General features: G+C 40.6%; 1 protein-coding gene across 1 annotated transcript; it reads left to right on the top strand.

Annotated features, from left to right (window-relative positions):
* Positions 1 to 378: 378 nt before the first annotated feature.
* tvp23b (trans-golgi network vesicle protein 23 homolog B (S. cerevisiae)) lies at positions 379 to 16,250 on the top strand. Its single transcript, XM_052033080.1, has 7 exons — positions 379 to 724; positions 864 to 946; positions 2,956 to 3,100; positions 6,311 to 6,400; positions 6,917 to 7,048; positions 7,406 to 7,534; positions 14,726 to 16,250. Exons 1-7 carry the CDS (start codon positions 713 to 715, stop codon positions 14,756 to 14,758), a joined length of 624 nt encoding a protein of 207 aa, XP_051889040.1. The 5' UTR covers positions 379 to 712; the 3' UTR covers positions 14,759 to 16,250.
* Positions 16,251 to 18,650: the final 2,400 nt, after the last annotated feature.

The following is an 18,650-nucleotide window of genomic DNA, read 5'->3' on the forward strand; positions in this document are numbered from 1 at the left end:
AATTTACTAAATGACAGCCACTGGGTAAAGCTCAATACTTCTCCTTACAACACAGGCCATTCAGTCCATCAAGCCACTGCCCGCTCTCGGAGCAATCTCATCTCATCTCCCACAACATGCTCAACAACCTCTTCCCGCTCAGAACTTTGCAATCAACCCAAGGCGGCGACAGTTCCTCCACGTTAAAAGTACACGGGGCAAAAAAACCCACCCTGCCCGTCTGCTAGTCAGCAGGATATCTCTCACTGAGTCTGGCGTCACCAAACACACTGCCCCCATCAACCATTGTTGGTCCTTGCTGCCTGCAATGCGGCCGCCACTTTCGCCTTTTTAATCAAGCCCCACATAAAGCAGGGGAAATCAAAAAAATATTTACAGCCTGAATGGTAAAATCCTCACTAACAAAGAAAGCAACAGAATGAAGACGATTTGAGGAAAGACCACGACTTGCGCGGAAGTGTCTGCGATTTCCACCGCACGTGACCTCGTCCATTGTTGCAATTTTTGGAACGTTCATCAATGCACAGGGACCGCCACGTTCCACAACAGAACGCGGCGGAGGTGAAGATTCGGAGCCGCGGACGGCTCCGTTCCGCTGTATTCCCCCGCCCGCCGGCCCACCGTCTCCGGCGAGTGCCCGACATCCCGCGGGTCCTGACCGGTAAACAAGCGGCACGTGGTGAGGAAGTGCTGTCAATGGCGGAGCGCAGTGATGATGCGGCAGGTGAGAGGGGGGCATCGGGATCAACCCCCGGGGGCAGGGGCAACCCCGGCTCGTCCCGCCCCGCCCCACCCCGCTCCGGCAGCGATTCCCCTTCCCGATCCTGTTGCTCACCGGTCGGTCTCTGCCTCTCTGCTTGCAGGAGTCTAGCGATGACGCGGAAGACGTGTCGCTCTTTGATGCTGAAGACGAGGGACAGCGAAGACCGAAGAAAAAGAAGATCCGGTAATGTGGAGGGTGCGGGGACTGTCAGTGGTCAGTTCTGGAGGGTGGGTTGGGGAGGGGGCAGCGTTTCCCCGGGTGGTGGGGATTGAATTGCCAGGCTTATATTGAAGGGCAGGGGTTACCTGGGGCTTGGGGTGGGGGAGTTGTTAATTGAATGAAGAGGACGAGAAGGGGAGTTCTTTAGCCCCATTGGGGTGAAGTGGAGTTGGCTGTATTCCGTTTTAACTCTGGAAATGCGGAGTGATTAGTTCTGTAAGGATTTAACTGCAGCAAAGGGAAAGTTCAGCTCTAAGAAATTAACTCTGTAAGAATGGACATTCCAGGTAGAGTTAGTTCTGTGAGAGGTCTGGGAAATGGAGTTAAGTTCTATGGGAGGGTTAGTTGAATAGAGAGCTTACATCTGTAAATTGGTTGGGGGTATGGTGACGGTTCCAACACGGGGTCTGAGGGATGTACCAGCTGAGCTGTGAGTTCAGGTTTGCTCTAAGGGGATTTAACTCCAGGGTTAGCAGGGTAACAGGTTCAGCTTCAAGAGGAGTCATCTCTTTAAGGATGATCATTGGGGGGGAAATTTTGTAATAAGGAAGGAGTTAACAGTAGGAGTGAAGTCAAAGCTGATATTCTTGAAAGGTCAATCCAGATATTAGACAGATGAAGTAGGAAGTATCAAACCTGTGTAGTGTACACACACACACTTGTGATGTGCAGGAAGATGTTGTCTGTCTCACTGTGCATTTGTGTTGGGTGTCACAGTTAATACCCTGTCTATGCCTATCATAAAATTGTTCAAATATGTAGATCGAAATATGTAGGATGGAAATATCAAATACTAGAGGGTGTAGCTTTAAGGTGAGAGGGAGAAAGTTTAAAGGAGGTTGACACGACAAGTTGTTTTACATAGAGAGTGGTAAAAGAACCTGCCATGTCAATCTCCTTTAAATGTGCTGCCAGGGAGGTGGTGGGAGCAGAATCAATAGCAATGTTTAAGGGGCATTTAGACAGACACATGAACAGGCAGGGAATGGGGGGGGATACAGACCAAGTACAGGCAGATGTGGTTTAAATTGGCATCGTAGTTGGCAGAGATTGTGGGCCAAAGGGCCTGTTCCTGTGCTGTACTGTCCTATGTACGTATTGTTAGTTTTTATATCAGACAGATCAAATGAATGAGAAGGTAGTTTCAGTTCTGGCTCTTTTAGTTGCCATTAGTCAAGTCCTCAACTCTGATGCTTTATTTTAGGAAATCCAGCTGTTTTCTGGGCCAAATGGCAGCAAATTACCCGCTCTGTGTGTATAACCTTTTTTGACCCTTTCCCAAGCTCCATTCCCCACGTACTGACTTCATTGCTCTTCTTGACAATTGTCTGAATGGAACCAGACTGTTTGCAATGTCTGTCGCATCTGTCCACGAGTTGAACTGCATGTAACATCTCTGAAAACACCTACATAACATTCACTGACTCTGATCTTGCTTCAACTCATTTGATGCTGAAACTCTTATCCACGCTGTTATTATTGCCAGCTTTACTATTCAAATGCATTCCTGGCTAGACTCTAGTTATTTAATTCCCCTCAGATCATCCAGTGCTTTGGTGTCTCTTTCCCAACTCTCGTGAAATCCCATTTGTCCATCACCCCCCTGATCTACACTGACCCCTGGTTAAGCCATACCTTGATTTTAAAATTCTCATTGTTGGTTTTCAAATCCTTTCACAGCCTCTCCCCTCCCTGTGCCTGCAGTCACCTTCAGTCACATAATCCAACAGATCTTTACTCTCAGTTTCAGCTTATCCCTGAATCTAATCATGATACAGTTAGAATTACCAAGCCCTGAAATTCTTTCCCACGATCCCTTCACCTTTCTATTTCTCTTTCCGCCTTCTATGACGCTCTGTCAAGCATAGATCTTTGCCAAGCCTTTTGGTGTCCACCTGTTGTGCTGTAGTTTTGTGACTGTATTGTGAAAAATCCAAAATTGATTTACTAAAATATTTTTCTTTTTTTTAAAGACATCCAGTGGCATGTTTCTTCCACCTATTTTTCCGAATTAGTGCAATAGTTGTCTACCTTCTTTGTGAATTCCTCAGCGATAGTTTTATCGCCTGCTTTGTGACAATAATATTGCTCCTATCTTGTGACTTCTGGACTGTAAAAGTAAGTAACATTTGGAACACTTAACGTAGTTGTTCAGTTGAGGGAAATTATCTGTAAGATTGTATTTTACACCACTGGACTCTATCCAGTGCTTTCTTTGAGCTAAATGGGTACTTTCTTTAGAAATTAGAAAGAGCTATTTGGCAAAACATGATTGTTCCTTTTTCATTTTTTTTTACCAAATGTGACTGGCTATATTTCTGAATTTGTTCTCTCTTTTCAGAAGTATGCTTAGTTGCCTTGATGTAAAGCCTCCTTACATTATTTTGTAAATTAAGTGAAAGTAAAAGCTGATTTTTCTTCTTACTCCGAACTTCCTGAGTTCTCTTTTATTTGAACATTTGTCAAAACAAAGTTTGCTGTCTTGGTGTTCACACTCAGTCTAGTGAGTCAAAGGTTGGAGTGCTGAATCTGTCAGCAGGATCAGGATCTTTCACCTTTGCTGCAGAACAGATTTTTTTTTGCCTTAAAGACTGATTGATAATACTGGAGTAAAACCATGTGGTTATTCATCAATGTTGGGGCCAAGGGACCAACAACTAATCTAGTAAAAAAGATAAAGAATCAGAGCAATTGACTTGGAGAAACAAATAAGGAACTCAGATTATGTCAGGTACAGATGTAGAAGTAAGGAGAACAAAAGGAAGATTGGATTGAGAGGGAAAAGTGGGTAAAATAAGATGTAACAAAAATAGATTAGGAAAACCTCTAGCAGCAACTTACCACTTGCACGAATGAAACTCCACAGTTTCAAACGCTTTCTTGCTGGTCAAGACCTTGTCAAGACAGTATGTTCCATCATTATCAGGGTCCTTGCAACATTAAATACTAGCCTATCTGCAGCATAATTCATTCGTATTTATGGACAAATTCATGAAACTAATGGGCAGATTGATAACAATCCTCGGTTCCTTCTGCATCATACACTTATTTTGCCTCGTGAACATATCTATATTTTCCACACTAACTATTACTTGCAATAGGAATTCCACATTGTCACCACTTTTCAGGTAAAGAAGTTTTTTCTGAATTCCACATTGGAATTCTTGGTGACCATGGTATATTGATGGCTTTCAGCTTTGCTCATGTCCTAACATGGAACCTCCTTGTCAACTCTGTCAAAATCTTTCATCGTTTTATGGGTTTGTCAGGCCACCCCTCAGCATCTTCAAGTAAAAAGGCTTTGAGACATTTCATGGTTTTGTGACAGATTAATTTTGCAGCAGTTGTCTGACCGTTCATGGTGATATCACAAGTTGTGGTATATCCCTTCCTTGCTGCAAATCATATTTTTTTTAAAACACTGTGAAAATAACTTGTGCCATGAGGCCACTGTTATTTTCCCAGCAGTTTCTGGAACTTTGAGTACTTGTGATATATTTTGCATTGCTCGCCAAAATCCCAGGCTGTGTGAAAAATGCTCAGAAAAATATGTAACCAGTCAAATGAAGTAATGAGCACATACTTAGCAGGTTATGTAGGTGACAGGATTCTAAAAGTTTGAATATACTTGTAAGTTAGACAAGATAAAGTAGTGCTCCAGATGTGCAGCAGTGACATTGTATTAAGAAACAGAATTAGTTGGGAAGTAATCATGTTTTCTTAAATTATTTCTGCCTACCATAAAATATTTTTATTACACAACAATTTAAATGTACAAATCCAAATAACTTTTACTAAATAAGTAGCTGTTGTAATTATTATTTATTTGGAAGTAAGACCAGCATTTATTTGTGCATTCTTGAATGCTCCTGAGGCCATTTAAGAGTCAGCTGCAGTGGTACCCTGCTTAGTGCTCAGGATGTTCCCAGAAAGGGAGTGCGAACAGATCAGAACTAAAGGAGGTCATTGGAACCTTGTGTATGGAGAAATGAGTTATGGACAGTGCTGCTGTGCCAGGGACTGTGGTGCTGGGAACCTGGCATGAATCCAGCAATGATTCACCCCGTAGCTCATTGTGGAGGGCGTGCCGCTGAGGGCTGGTGTTGTGGCAGAAATGAGGGGCTCAGGGCTGCACTTGTGGGGACTGGCAGTGTCTCCTCCATGTTTAACAGCCTTCCTGGATCCTAGGCCTTCCTCGTCACCTCCTGTTGGATGTGACTGAAGCTGCTGTCTTCCCTACTCTTTGATTGCCTGCATAACTCCACTGGGCTTATCTTTTGTTAGCACAGGGAAATCCCTGGGCTGGGGAGAGCTTTGCAGCCAAACTAAGAGGAGGAGGGAAGTGCCGGTTTCATTATGCCCTATAGGAGGCAATGAGGGAGACCGTAGGATCTGGCGATCTGTCAGTACATGGGGTGGGTGCTGCCAGGGCCTACCAATGGCCTGCACTTACCCTACAACCCAGGGTGCAGCCCTGAGCCCCATTTCAGCACTGAGCATCCACATTGCTCACCCTGGCCAGCCCAGTACTAGCCTTCAGAGGCAGCCTCTCCTCACTGATCTATGGGGCAGTTCATTGGTGGAGTGCCAGTGGGGGGCAGTCGAACACAGCCCAAGCAGATGTCTGTTTCTGAAGCACAGTGAGGTAAGTGTACAGTCAAGTACAGTGACATGAGAAACAAAAGCACTTTAACAAATTGTAGTATGCTCTGAACAGGGCACCAGTGTATATTGAAGTGTCTGGAGTGGTTCAGATCGGGTAAGGATGGTGGATTTCCTGCTGTGAAAGAGATGAGTTTTTATGACAGGCTAGTAGTTGTATGGTCAGTGTTGCTGATGGCAGCTTTTTATTCCAGACTTCATTAGTTCCCAGATACCATGGTATGAGTTACAACTGTGGTTCAGTTGTCCAGGCCTCCAGTTGCCAGTCTAGCAACTGGAACTGCTTTGCTACCATACCTCTCACTTGACTGCTGTTCATAGTCAAATATTCACTTCTGCACAGAATTCCTGCTAATGCATATTTGAATTCTTGCAAAAACTTTTCTCAGTTCTGATGATTGGTCTTTGACTCTGTTTCTTTCTCTACAGATGCTGCCTGACTTGCTGAATATTTCTAGCATTTCATTTTTTAATCAGATTTCTATCATCTGCAGTGTTTTACTTTTAAATTGATGGCATGTTTTAAATCATCATTGTACATTTTAGCTAAAAATCATACATTTATGCAATGATATGTATTATTAATATCACTATGATTATGTGGCATAAATAAATGTGGAAAACCTGATCCTTCAGTTATTTGCCCTGTTTCTATCTCTGGTAAAGAATATCACTGGGAGACTACTAGTGGGGCTACGTTGGTGGAATCAGGTTGATGATGACGGAAAGAGTCGCTGGGTCTTTGAGGCCAGGAAGGTATGCTTGACCAAATGTTTGTTTCTTTGTTTAAATGAGAGCAAAATAAGCTTTTATGTTATGATCTACAACCTACACTGGGTATATTCGTCCTCCTTGAAACTCGGAAGCATAATTTCCGTCTAGTAGTTGGTCTTGCTCAGTCTGACTATATTGGTGGGATGGGTGCATTATTTGTGACTTAACATTTGCTTTGTTAAACCAAACACTTGTAATGAACAAAGAGCCACCATATGATGCTTCCATAATCATAACAGTGAAAATAAGGTAATATTGAAGGAAACAATCTAACCTGAATAAACAATATAAACTAGTGGGGAAAATAATGTGGAAACAATGAATGGAAAGCTAAAATGTTTAAATGAGTAATCTTGTAAATACCTTTTATTGATACTTAGTTGAAAGCAGAGAATCGGTTAAATTGAATCACATTGACAATTGGTGCACTGAAATATATGTCATGAGATGAAGAATAGAACATATAGTTTTCATTTAATTTTTGTATGATTTTCATAGCCTTCAGGAAAAGGGAAGAGAGTCTCTTCTGAAGCCGAATCCAAAATCTTTTGGCTAGGATTAATCATCTGTCCTATCATGTGGGTCATTTTTGTCTTCAGTACTTTTTTTTCTTTTAAACTGAAATGGCTGGTAAGTTTCTGACCTGCTGCATAGCTTTATTCAGTGATTTAGAATCTTGTTTTGAAAATTATGTTGATTATTTCGAGGTACCATTGCATAAAAGCAAGGAATGCAAAATTTTCCAAATTTTAAATGATTACTGCATAAACACAAATTGTTGTACTTGTGCCAATCGTGTCCTTTTAAAAATTCAAGTAATTCATGAAATAAATCTAAAATGGTTGGTGATGGTGATTAGTGTAGAGGTAAAGACAGTATTAAATGTTATTCTACATGCACTTTTGCAAACTCAATGGTTGAGGCGGAGATCGTTTTGTTTCCATTGTTTTTGCAAGTGTTCTTACTGTTTTCTTTCCTTTGGAACAGGCTGTGGTTATCATGGGTGTTACACTACAAGGGTCTAATCTGTATGGTTATATAAAATGCAAAATAGGAAGTGGAAAAAATCTAACCAGCATGGCTACCTCCTACCTAGGCCGCCAGTTTTTCAAAACGGTAAGTTAAATCTGAACCTTCTGTCACATCACAACACGGAAATCCTTTCCAAGTTTGGAAAGTTTAGAATACTGGATACTTTTTAAGTTTGTAAAATATTACATACCTTTAAATAGCCTTATAATAATAAGCTGAATATTGTATAACGTGGCATAAAATCACTGTTACTTGAATCATTTGGTTATTAATTTGATAGATTTACGTTCATTTTTACTGACCAGTAACTTATGTAGGGTAAACGTCCCTTCCTCTTGGGTGGAGGGGGGTGTTTGATGATCAGTGTATCCAACACTTATTATAGCCTGAACATAGTAGGTATCAGTAAAGATATCTAGTCATTATTTATAATTCATTGGTTTGAACCTGGATCACATTGATTGTCAGTGAGCACAAAAACTAACAGGGTAGATGAGTTTTTAGGTTTAGAAAATGACTGGAAAAGACTTGTCTACTTTTCAGTTCCTTCAGTCCCTTCTCTCTTCAAGCTGTCTCTTGGACCTGTTGAGTCAGATTGTGCTACGAAACTGTGAGCCATTTGCCCTCCACTGCTTTGTGCGTCTTTGGCCTCTGTGCTTCCTTCACGTGTGGAACGCACTGCTGCCATCCCTCTCCCCAGGCTCCAGGGTGCCATTGGAGTGTACAGAGCTGAGGGAGGGGTGGCATACACCACATCCAGCACACCAGATTTCTACCAGCAATGACGGGTATACAAGCAGAGATCCCATTCCTTTGTTTGGAGCCATCGACTTAAGTTTAGCAAAGAATTTTTTTTATTTTTCTTTATTTCACTGTGTACATGTTTTTAATTAACAGAAATATAATGTGCTTTTAACTAATGTTTATCAAATTGTTATTAATTTGAATCCATTTCTACTGTTTCTGAATGCATTTAGAAACAGTTAGACTGGATCACTATCCAAGGTCTAGCTGTCACTCAGCCTCCAAATGGTGGAGCCTTCCTTGGGTACCACAGCAAGTAAGTGAAGCCACCAAAATACTGGTGGTGGTGCTGGTGGCAGGTCTAATTGAGTACTACCTGATGTATAAATACTTGTCTGCATCAATGGCTTTCCCTGCTGTCTGTACTGCTATATGTAGTTCAAAGTGGGAATTTACCATCACCTGGTCAAGAGCAACTAGGGATGGCCATTAAATGTTTGCTTGCTGGTGACATACCCATCACAAGAAAAATTCCACAAGCTATTTGAAAGAATATGCGTAATTAATTTGTCTTACATTTACATTTTTAATCAGACATATCAACAGTTTGTGTGGAGGGATTCACACTGGTTACTGTGTAAAATTGAAACAGAATTTGACAAATGTGGGAAGTTGCATCTGCAGTCCAGTTCTGGATTTGATTATCTGTTTTCATTTAAGCTTTTCTTTAGTGGTTTGATAACTTTTGGACTGTTAACTTGCATTTTTTTCCCCTGATATCCATTATATTTATAAGAACACTTTTTTTTGCTGTAAAATAGCAAAAAGGCTTCCATACTTCTAATTTTATAGAGTCCCAAGAGTTTATCAAACATTATGATTTTAAGAAGATGCTAGTTATTTTCAGAGGTTGCTGGTGTTTGCAGCACTGTTGTCCTGTAGTGCCTTGCAAAGTTGGAGGTAGTAATTTGTTCTCCAAAGAACTCCCACATCTGTTTAAGATCTGGGCAGAAACAATTTGAGTCTTTTTGACATGACCTCCCTTTGGGGATTTTGCATTCCACGTGTTTCTATGGCCGTCCTCAGAAGGAGTCGTGTGAAATCTGAGACATTTACAAAATGAAAAGCATTAGGAGTTCTTGAAATTATCAAAAATGTTTTCTGTTCTGTTTCATTCAGGCCTGAAGGTGGTGATTGATGTTGGTTTACTGCTCCGCAGATGTTAGCTGCTCCTTCTTATGTTACCGAAGTGGCCAGTCTTCACTTTCTAATCCTCTGCAGGATGTGTGAGCTCTTGCAGCCGAGCTGGACTGTGACTGTGTATTGTTCTGAAACTTCACTTTGGATGGTTCTCAGTGCCATACATCATGAACCAGGCATCATATATGCACCACCCTCATCAACTTGTGCATATCCAAAATTCTGCTGCCCATATCTTAGTTGCACTAAATCTAACTTCATCCATGGCTTGTTTGTGTGTTGATGTCCCTAGTTCAGTCTGACTTCACCTCAGTTTTAGAATTCTCATTGTTATTTTCAAATCCCTTTATGGCTTTATCCCTCCTTACCTTTTCAACCTCTTCTAGCCCAGCTCCAGAATTTCCCTTTTTCCTCCTTTTAGAATGTTTTTTTTTCAAATCTAGGTTTGCTTTTGGTCATTTCTCTCATTTCCAAATGGTTTGAGGTCAAAACATCCAAGGGCACTCTTGCTATGTGTCTGGATGTTTTGCATTGTTGAAGCTGCAGTACTGTAGTTTGTTAACTCTTCCGATAAATGCGCATCTTAATTTGTATGTCAGTTTCTAGCCAGTAGAATCATCCAACAGTGTGAAATTATACAGGGGCCTTTCATGGCCTCAAGATATTTCATTGGCTGTAACAATGCAGTGGAGAAAACATGACAGTCAGTGAATGTGCAGCAAACTCTAACAAACACAGAAGGAGCAAGGATAAGATAATTTGTTGTTGGTTGAAGTTTCAGTATTGACCAGACATGGGGATAGGTCCCTTATTTGTCTTCAAAATAGTGCTATGAATTCTTTGCAGAAGGGGCTTCATTTTAACCATTCAGCTTGTTAATCAGATAGCTTAATGGAATTGACAGATTGCTTTCTAGAATTTGGGTTATGAAATAATTTCTAGTTTCTATATCTTCTAATTTGTATCTCCCCGGTTATAAAAAATAATGGGTAGATCCTGAGATCATGGATCACCTTCTCTCGGACAGTGCTGTTTCTTCCAGTGTGGTCCTGGGCAGTTTTCCATTGGGAACCTAGTTCCCAGCACATTGACGTGGCCCAAGTCAGGTATGGCTCAGTGCAGCACGAGTGGCGGAAGTAGCCAGCTGCACACATACGATGGCTTTGGCAATTGGTGAAGCCCTGTCTCAGGACTTCCCGGCCCTCAAAGCTGACACTTAAATTGATCGTTTTTGAATGTCTTTTATGTTCGTGCACTTTCAAAAATACTTGGAAACTTTCAGAAAAAAAATCAGTAAACTTATCAATTAAGAAGCCCCACAAAGACTTAAAATTTAAATACATGAAAAGGTGGACATTGCTTTGTGGACAGCTGTTTCTTCCCAGTGGTTTCAAGGGCCTAATTACCTGCATCACATTAAACTTGGCACTGGATTATCAGGAAGGTTTTCCAGCCCAGGAGCTGGGAAGTCTGCAGATGTTCATGTCCCCATTGGGATTCCATGAGGCAGATATTAAAAAAAAACTACAGATGCTGGAAATCTGAAATAAAAACAGAAAATGCTGGAAATGCTCAGCATTATATGTGGAAAGAGAGAGTTAACATTTCAGGTCCGACACGCTTTGTCAGAACTGGGGACTCCATGAAGAGTTGAATGGTGCATTGCTGGGGCAGACTTAATCGCTTAATTAATTGGGTGTCCTGAGGTTGTGAACAGTTGAGAACTTATTTTGTTCTTTCCATGCGGCACTATATCACGATGTTCAGCAACTTGAGACCAGGCCTCTGTTCATCAGGTGAAATTTCGTTCAATACAACTTAACTGCAACTCGTATCCACTCTGCAAACTTCCAGAACCCGTTACTGGATTCCCTCAGGAATGGGAAAACCTACCTGAATTTTTCTTGGTCTGTCCCAGTTTTGAAGAAGTTGGTAATATCATGTTCAAAGCTGAGAATGTTTAACTCAAGGTACCTAGGTTACCTTACCTGGATTTGTACAGTACCACATGCTTTCTTACTGACTGAATCATAAGGAACAAGGTCACGTTACACACTCAATCACACTTTCAAATGTTGGAGGATTACAATAGTTCTTTAGCATTGAGAGATAGAAATGTTGAAAACAGGGGCAGGCCATTGGACTCTTCGAGCCTGCTTTGCCATTCAATATGATCGTGGCTGATCATTGCAAATTCAGTATCCTTGATCCCTCTCGCCCTAAGAGAAAATCAAACTTCTTGAACATATTTAATGATATGGTTTCAACAGTTTTCTGTGGTGGGGAATTCCACAGGTTCACCATGCTCTGGGAGTCTTCAGTGGCTAACCCCTCACTCTTAGACTCTGATCCCTGGTCCTGGACTCCCCAGCCATCAGAAATGTCCTGCATCTAGTCTGTCCAGTCTTGTTAGAATTGGTAGTTCCCTATGAGATCCCACTCTCAATCATCTAAACTTTCTAGTGCATATATCAGCCAATCTCTCTTCATATGTTAGTCCTGCCATCCCAGGAGTCTGCTTGGTGAGCTTTCACTGAACTCTCTGTATAACGAGAACCTCCTTTCTCCAACAAGACCACAGGGCACAGCCTCAGAATAGAAGGACGTCCCTTTAGAACAGAGCTGAGGAGGAATTTCTTTAGCCAGAGGGTGGCGAATCTGTGGAATTCATTGTCACAGACAGCTGTGGAGGTCAAGTCATTGGGTATATTTAAAGCAGAGGTTGATAGGTTCTTGATTAGTAAGGGCATCAAAGGTTATGGGGAGAAGGCAGGAGAATGGGGTTGAGAGGGAAAAATAAATCAGCCATGATCGAATGGCAGAGTAGACTCGATGGGCTGAATGGCCTAATTCAGCTCCTGTGTCTTGTGGTCTAAGACCAAAACTGAACACAGTACTAAAGGTGTGGTCTCACGAAGGCCATGTACAATTGCAACAGGGCATCCCTGCTCCTATACTTGAATCTTCTTGCTGTGAAGGCCAGCATACAATTTGCTTTCTTGATTGCCTGCTACATCTGCATGCTTACTTTCAATAACTGGTGCACAAGAGTATCAGGGGTCTCATTACACATTTGCTTTCCCAAACTATTGCCATTTAAACAATTAAGCTGATGACTCACTAATACTTGTATACTGAATTAAAATGGTCACAATTATCTCCAGCTTCTGGACATTGTGCTGACTGAAAGAGGTCAATTTAGAATGACCTACACAAACTATATAAAAACCATTATGATTTTGATCTAATATGATTACAAATTAGGATTTCAAAGTGTTAAATGGGGAGTAGAGTTAGATTTATTGCAATAACTTCAATCTGTTAATGGAGCAGCCGCAGGAAATGGGTGATTCTCTGCAGCTGAGTGAATGCACAAGATATGGTCAATTTACATTGACAAAAGCTAAACGATGGAGAAAGAAAGCACTGCAGATGCTGGAATATCTCGATGAAAAACAGTGATGCTGGGGGAGCTCAGCAGGCCAGGCAGCATGTGTGGAGAAAAGCAGGTGGTCAATGTTTCAGGTCAGGACCCTTCTTCAGGACTGAAGATAGGAAAAAGGGAAGCCCAATATATAGGAGGGAAAAGCAGAGCAGTGATAGGTTGAAAAAAGCATCATAGTCCTCCAGCATCATAGTGTTTTTCATCAAAGCTAAATGATCTTGAGTGGCTGTATCTATGACTTTATAGAACAGTGAGATGAATAATGTTTATCCTTTTCATCAGCTGATCATAAAAAATCCATGCAGCTCCGAACCAATGTAACCAGGAGTGCATGCACTGATCCTTAATGTGAAAATATGTATTTGTTGATCCTTTTTAGTATCATGGTGCCCTCAAGATTGGAGGGATTGGGGTGAGTTCATGTGCAACATCAGGCTAAAAATGACTGTGATAAATAACTCCTTTTGAAGCTCTGGATTTGAACATTTTACTGTCTGAATAAAGTTACCACAAAATGAGTAACCTACACACTGTAGCAGCTGTTACTGGATTACAGGCACTTCTTGAACCCTGCAATTAAACCATCAAACACCCAGCAGCTAAACACTACACAGCGATGACCAGTGGCTTGCAGTGTATGTTTTGACATCACACATAAAGTTCCCATGTGTATGCAATTGGTGAATGAAGCAAATCTTAATTTGGAGAGTTAAGACCTACTTTGGAGTTGGTTAAACCAGCCCAACCTTCTTGTTCCCAGGGAGACTGAGGTACCTATTGTCTCCCAAGTTAGTCTTATTTAAGAAGTTTTCTTGGTGTTCAGTCCTGCTGCCCACCAGCCATTCTTCTTGGCCTCGATATCCTTGTGGGCGGGGATTGTGGGAATGGTGATGGTAATCAACCGCTGATCATGTTTTGGACCAACTCTAATCCAATATCTGATCAATCTTCAGACCATTGCTCCTCCCAAATTCACCTTGACTTAGACCTTGGTCTCCCTACCTCTACCTGCCAACCAAACAACATCCCTTCCCCTATAAATCCCCCACCGTCTGGCATCCCTCTGAGTAAAGGAGTTTCTCATCACCTCAGTCCTAAATAGCCTACCCCTGATTCTAGATTTCTCGGCCAATGAAAACATCCTATTTACATCCAACCCATTGAGCCCTGTAAGATTTTTGTAAACTTCAAGGAGATCACCTCCATTTCTCTAAATTCGAGAGGCCTAGTGGATGAAATCTCTCCTTAAACGCCAAACTCGTAACAAAATTCTATGTAATAACAGGTATTGTGTTTCTGGCAAATGTGTAATGAATAATTCATGACACCCTCTTTGTAGCTGCTGGTCTAGACGATCTTGTCATTTGCTGCTAATTTTCATGAATTGCACATCTATTTGCATTGAGTTTTAGTGGTTACGCAGTGACTTTGGCACCAAGCAGAGGAATCAAGTGAGAGCTTGAGTTAGGTCCTTGCTACTCAATGTGAAGAAGTATTTTAATAGTTTGTAATGCACATTGATACAGCATTCTCTTGCCAACATTGCCATTTTGTTTTGATGAATACAGAGCAAAATGAAATTAAAAGAATGAAATGGACTTCAATTAATTCAAGCACACACATACTTTTTTAAAAGGAGCATTAATTGGATTAACATAGCAGAGACTGAGGTACAGGCTGTATTCTGATTGGTTGCTTCCAATAATGGTTGAACGTCTTGTGGGTTGTTGAAGTAGCTTTATATGATATTCTGACAGTACAAAAAGACCATGGTGGGTACAGTACTATAAACATGTGTATCATTGCTTTGTTTAGAAAGAACAACAAATACAATCAGCATTCATGACAGAGTTCTATGTTCTAATTTATTTCCTGTTTATTTACAGGCAATGAAAAAAGAAGAGAATGCAGAATCATAAAAGAGGAAAGTCATTTTGGAAAATATTTTCTGTACTGTGAACAGCTATTGATTCTCACCAATGGCAATTTTCAGATGTTTTTCTTTCCTTAACATTCAAGGGCCCAGCTGGAAACAATTATAATTGTCTCATAATTTGCAACTTTCTTATTACTGATTAAGTATCGGAAGCTGTCCGACTCAACGCAAAACTAGTTGTGTGTGATTGAGCTTGAAGTGAATCTTTGAAGAAAAAATTAATTTTAGAATCATTCCAAATTGATAAACTGATGTAATTGTTCTTGGGGTGAGGGCATCCTTATCACACTTTAGAAAATTGTGGGGGTGGGGGGTGGGGGAATGTGGTTAATGGCAAGTGGGATCTAGCTAATGTTTAAAACTTTTATAATAAACATAAACTGATGCTGGTGGAGGGACACTATGTTAGAAATGCTGTGTGCTTTCTAATGCCAGTGAAAGACATATGAAGCATTTTTGAAGGAACGAAGAAGATTTCAACTGCATAAAATAGCATGCATTATAGCACTATGATGTTCAATTTATGAAGTAGAGCAATAAATTAATGTTTCAATACCATATATCTCAGATTGTAAACTAAGTAAAGAGGGCAAAATTTTACTTTTATATAGACTTGGTGTTTTTGGAAATATTAAAACAGAATTTGGAAAGTGAAGTTATGAAGATTTAGTTGGTGAATGAAGCCTCGAAGGACATCAAGCCCTAGCCATAATACAGTCTGCAAGCTACAACCAAATACTCAGTCAAAATAAATTGCCATGAAGCATTGAAATAATTCTGATGAACAAGTCTTTGGATTTTGGATTTTCTTTTAAAGGTGTGAAATTATTAAACTTTGAAATGAAGGAGTCAACCTAAATATTTTAATCAAATTTGCAGCTGATTGCAAAGGTAGGTTTATATTTTGCCTTAGTATTTTGGTAATAGTTTGCATGCAAGCAGATGATGTTTCTTGAAGTTTCTCCACAAGGAACCACTGGTGTTTTCATAGGAAGCTTCTGCCATGTATGACAGCTGTGTCTTACAGTCTAGTACAGAAATCAAGTCCTATTTTTAAAATCATTTTCAACTTCTTGCCATAATATGAAGACAGAATAAAAGACATAATTTCAAACAGAGGGTTTTATTGTGATGAACTCCATAACTCTTTTACTATCTGGTTATATGTGTAGTTTCCAATTGAACAGAAACATTATTCTGATATGTAGAAGATCAATATTTCATAGAAGACAATGAGCTCATGTTTAGCAGTAGTAACTGAAACTACTACATTTGATGGAGTTCTGATCATGTTTACACTATTGTAGATAATAGTCTATGTTATAGGTAGGGCTTGAAATTTTTTGGAGGATTCAATTTGGAGATTATTTTTGTTGTCACTGTTTTGCAAAAGTTTCAGTAGATCCAATTTTTGGTTTCCATTATAAATTGCAACTAAATTGGTGATAACAATAAATAATATCTTCACCATCAAAGCTGGCAATTTGTTTTTATTTCCCCCTTTGTTACTCTATCACGAAATAGGCAAATGGATTCTATTAGGAATCTAGAAATAGAACTGTTCACAATACGTACATTTTAGAAATAAACTACACAGTAGACCTAAAATATGTGAGTTATCAATGCAAAACAAAGGTATTTTTTACATAAATCATCAGGGTGTTTTATGGCTCTGGCAAACTAAATTCCAAAAATTTCAAACCCTAAGTGCAGCTGAAAGTTTGTGATACAACCATCTTCTTGTGGTTGTGAATGGTTAGTGCAGGCTTGGGGCTGCCTGTATTTCAGAATCTTTGTAAATGCTGGGAGTTGTGTAACATGGCCAAAAGTACATATTTCTCAGATGTTGAAGCTGACTTGAATACTAAAGTTTAAATGCAGTAAGTCAGATTTCATATTCCAGATCTAAAGGTTGTTCAACAAAGTGGTGCAGTGCTTGAAGAATCTTCTGCAGTTTTTAATGGAATCCACATTTGTAAACTGGTCAATTTGGGCTCTTTTAATTAATGCCAATGCAGACTTCAAGCCTTTGATTAATGCCTGGAGTTATACAGCATGGAAACAAGCTATTCAGCCCAACTCACCCGCATTGAGTCTGAAGCCCACACTGTGATCCTCAGTTCATTGTAACGTTTAGTATTTGATCTTATCATTGGAATTGGCTAATTATTGTCACTTATACCAAGGTACAGTGAAAAACTTGCGTACTGTTCATACAGATCAATTCATCACACACTGCATTGAGGTAATACAAGGTAAAACAATACAGAATGCAGAGTAACGTGTCACAGCTACAGAGAAAGTGCAGTGCAGGTAGACAAGAGATAGATTGTGAGGTCAAGAGTCCATCTTGTTCTACTAGGGAACCATTAAATAGTTTTATGACGGCGGGATAGAAGCTGTCCTTGTGCCCGGTGGTATGTGCTTTCATGCTTTTGTATCATCTGCCCAATGGGAGAGGGGAGAAGAGAGAATGTCCAAGGTGGGTGGGGTTTTTGATTAGGCTGCTTTACTGAGGCAGCAAGAAGTATAAGCAAAGTCCATGGAGGGGAGGTTGGTTTCCGTGATGTGCTGAGCTGTATCCACAACTCTCTGCAGTTTCTTGCGGTCCCGGGCAGAGTAGTTGCCATACCAAGCCATGATGCATCCAGACAGAACGCTTTCTGTGGTGCATCAATAAAAGTTGGTGAGTGTCAAAGGGGGCATACCAAATTTCTCTAGCCTCCTGAGGAAGTAGAGGCACTGGTGAGCTTTCTTGGCTGTGGCATCTACGTGGTTGGACCAGGACAGGCTATTGGTGATGTTCACTCCTAAGAACATATGTGCACTACCCTCCTTCCTGAAGTCAATGACCAGCTCTTTTGTTTTGCTGATATTGAGGGAAAAGTTATTGTCATGACACCATGTCACTAAGCTCTCTATCTCCTTCCTGTACTCTGACTGATCGTTATTTGAGATATGGCCACTACAGTGGTATCATCTGCAAACTTGTCCTGATGATACCAGTACAAAATCCACATGTCAGCTGGTCCCAAAGGACCCTTCTTCATGTAATAGCCAGGGTAATGTCATGCAAATAAAATGTCATAATCAACTGGCATACAGTACATGACTTGTATCAGTCCAGTCAGAGTTGGCAACTCAGTGCCCTCTGAAGTGCAATTTAAGTTTGGGTAGGCCAGGTTTTATTTTAATTTTGGGTGTGGGGGTGGGGGTGGGGTATGTGGATTTGGTCGAATTCAGGGAGAGGGTGACATAAAAATTGGACAAAAGCAGGAATAGATCAGAGGGCCCCTTCAATCTGCCTGCTGCACCATTCAACAAGATTATGGCTGATATTTTCTGAGGAATTGGTCAAGAAGAAGACAACCGACACAGATTACTGCCTCCTTTTCACAGCTGTTTACGACAATTTACAGTGTGCATATTAGCAGTTCACGTACACAACAGCAGTGCCAACAGTTAAAGGTATTTCTTGGTTATAAAGTATTTTGGGACATAGTGAGAGCATGCAAAGTGCACCACAATCACCCAGTTACGAGATGATAAATATTCAGCAGTTTGATGTGCAAGGCCCCAACAGCTGTTGTAGGTGTCCACTACTGCCACAGGATATTGGCCTTCAATAAAATGTTGCAGGAAAAAGCCTCATGAAATTAGACCTTTTTTTCTCCCCAAAAAATGAGGTCCATTTCCTTCTCTAATCATTTGTTGGTTGCACCAACAAATAGGGTAGTGTTTAGTTATTAGATTAGCAGCCAGGCTTCTGTACCTATAATGCAGAGATAAGAGTTTAAGTCCCTCCATGCCAGCTGGGGAGTTCAGGTGATTAAATATATTTGGATTTTAAAAAAAACTAGTTTTAGTAACCATCA

This window comes from Pristis pectinata, chromosome 18, assembly GCF_009764475.1.
Source record: "Pristis pectinata isolate sPriPec2 chromosome 18, sPriPec2.1.pri, whole genome shotgun sequence".
Lineage (NCBI taxonomy): Eukaryota > Metazoa > Chordata > Chondrichthyes > Rhinopristiformes > Pristidae > Pristis > Pristis pectinata.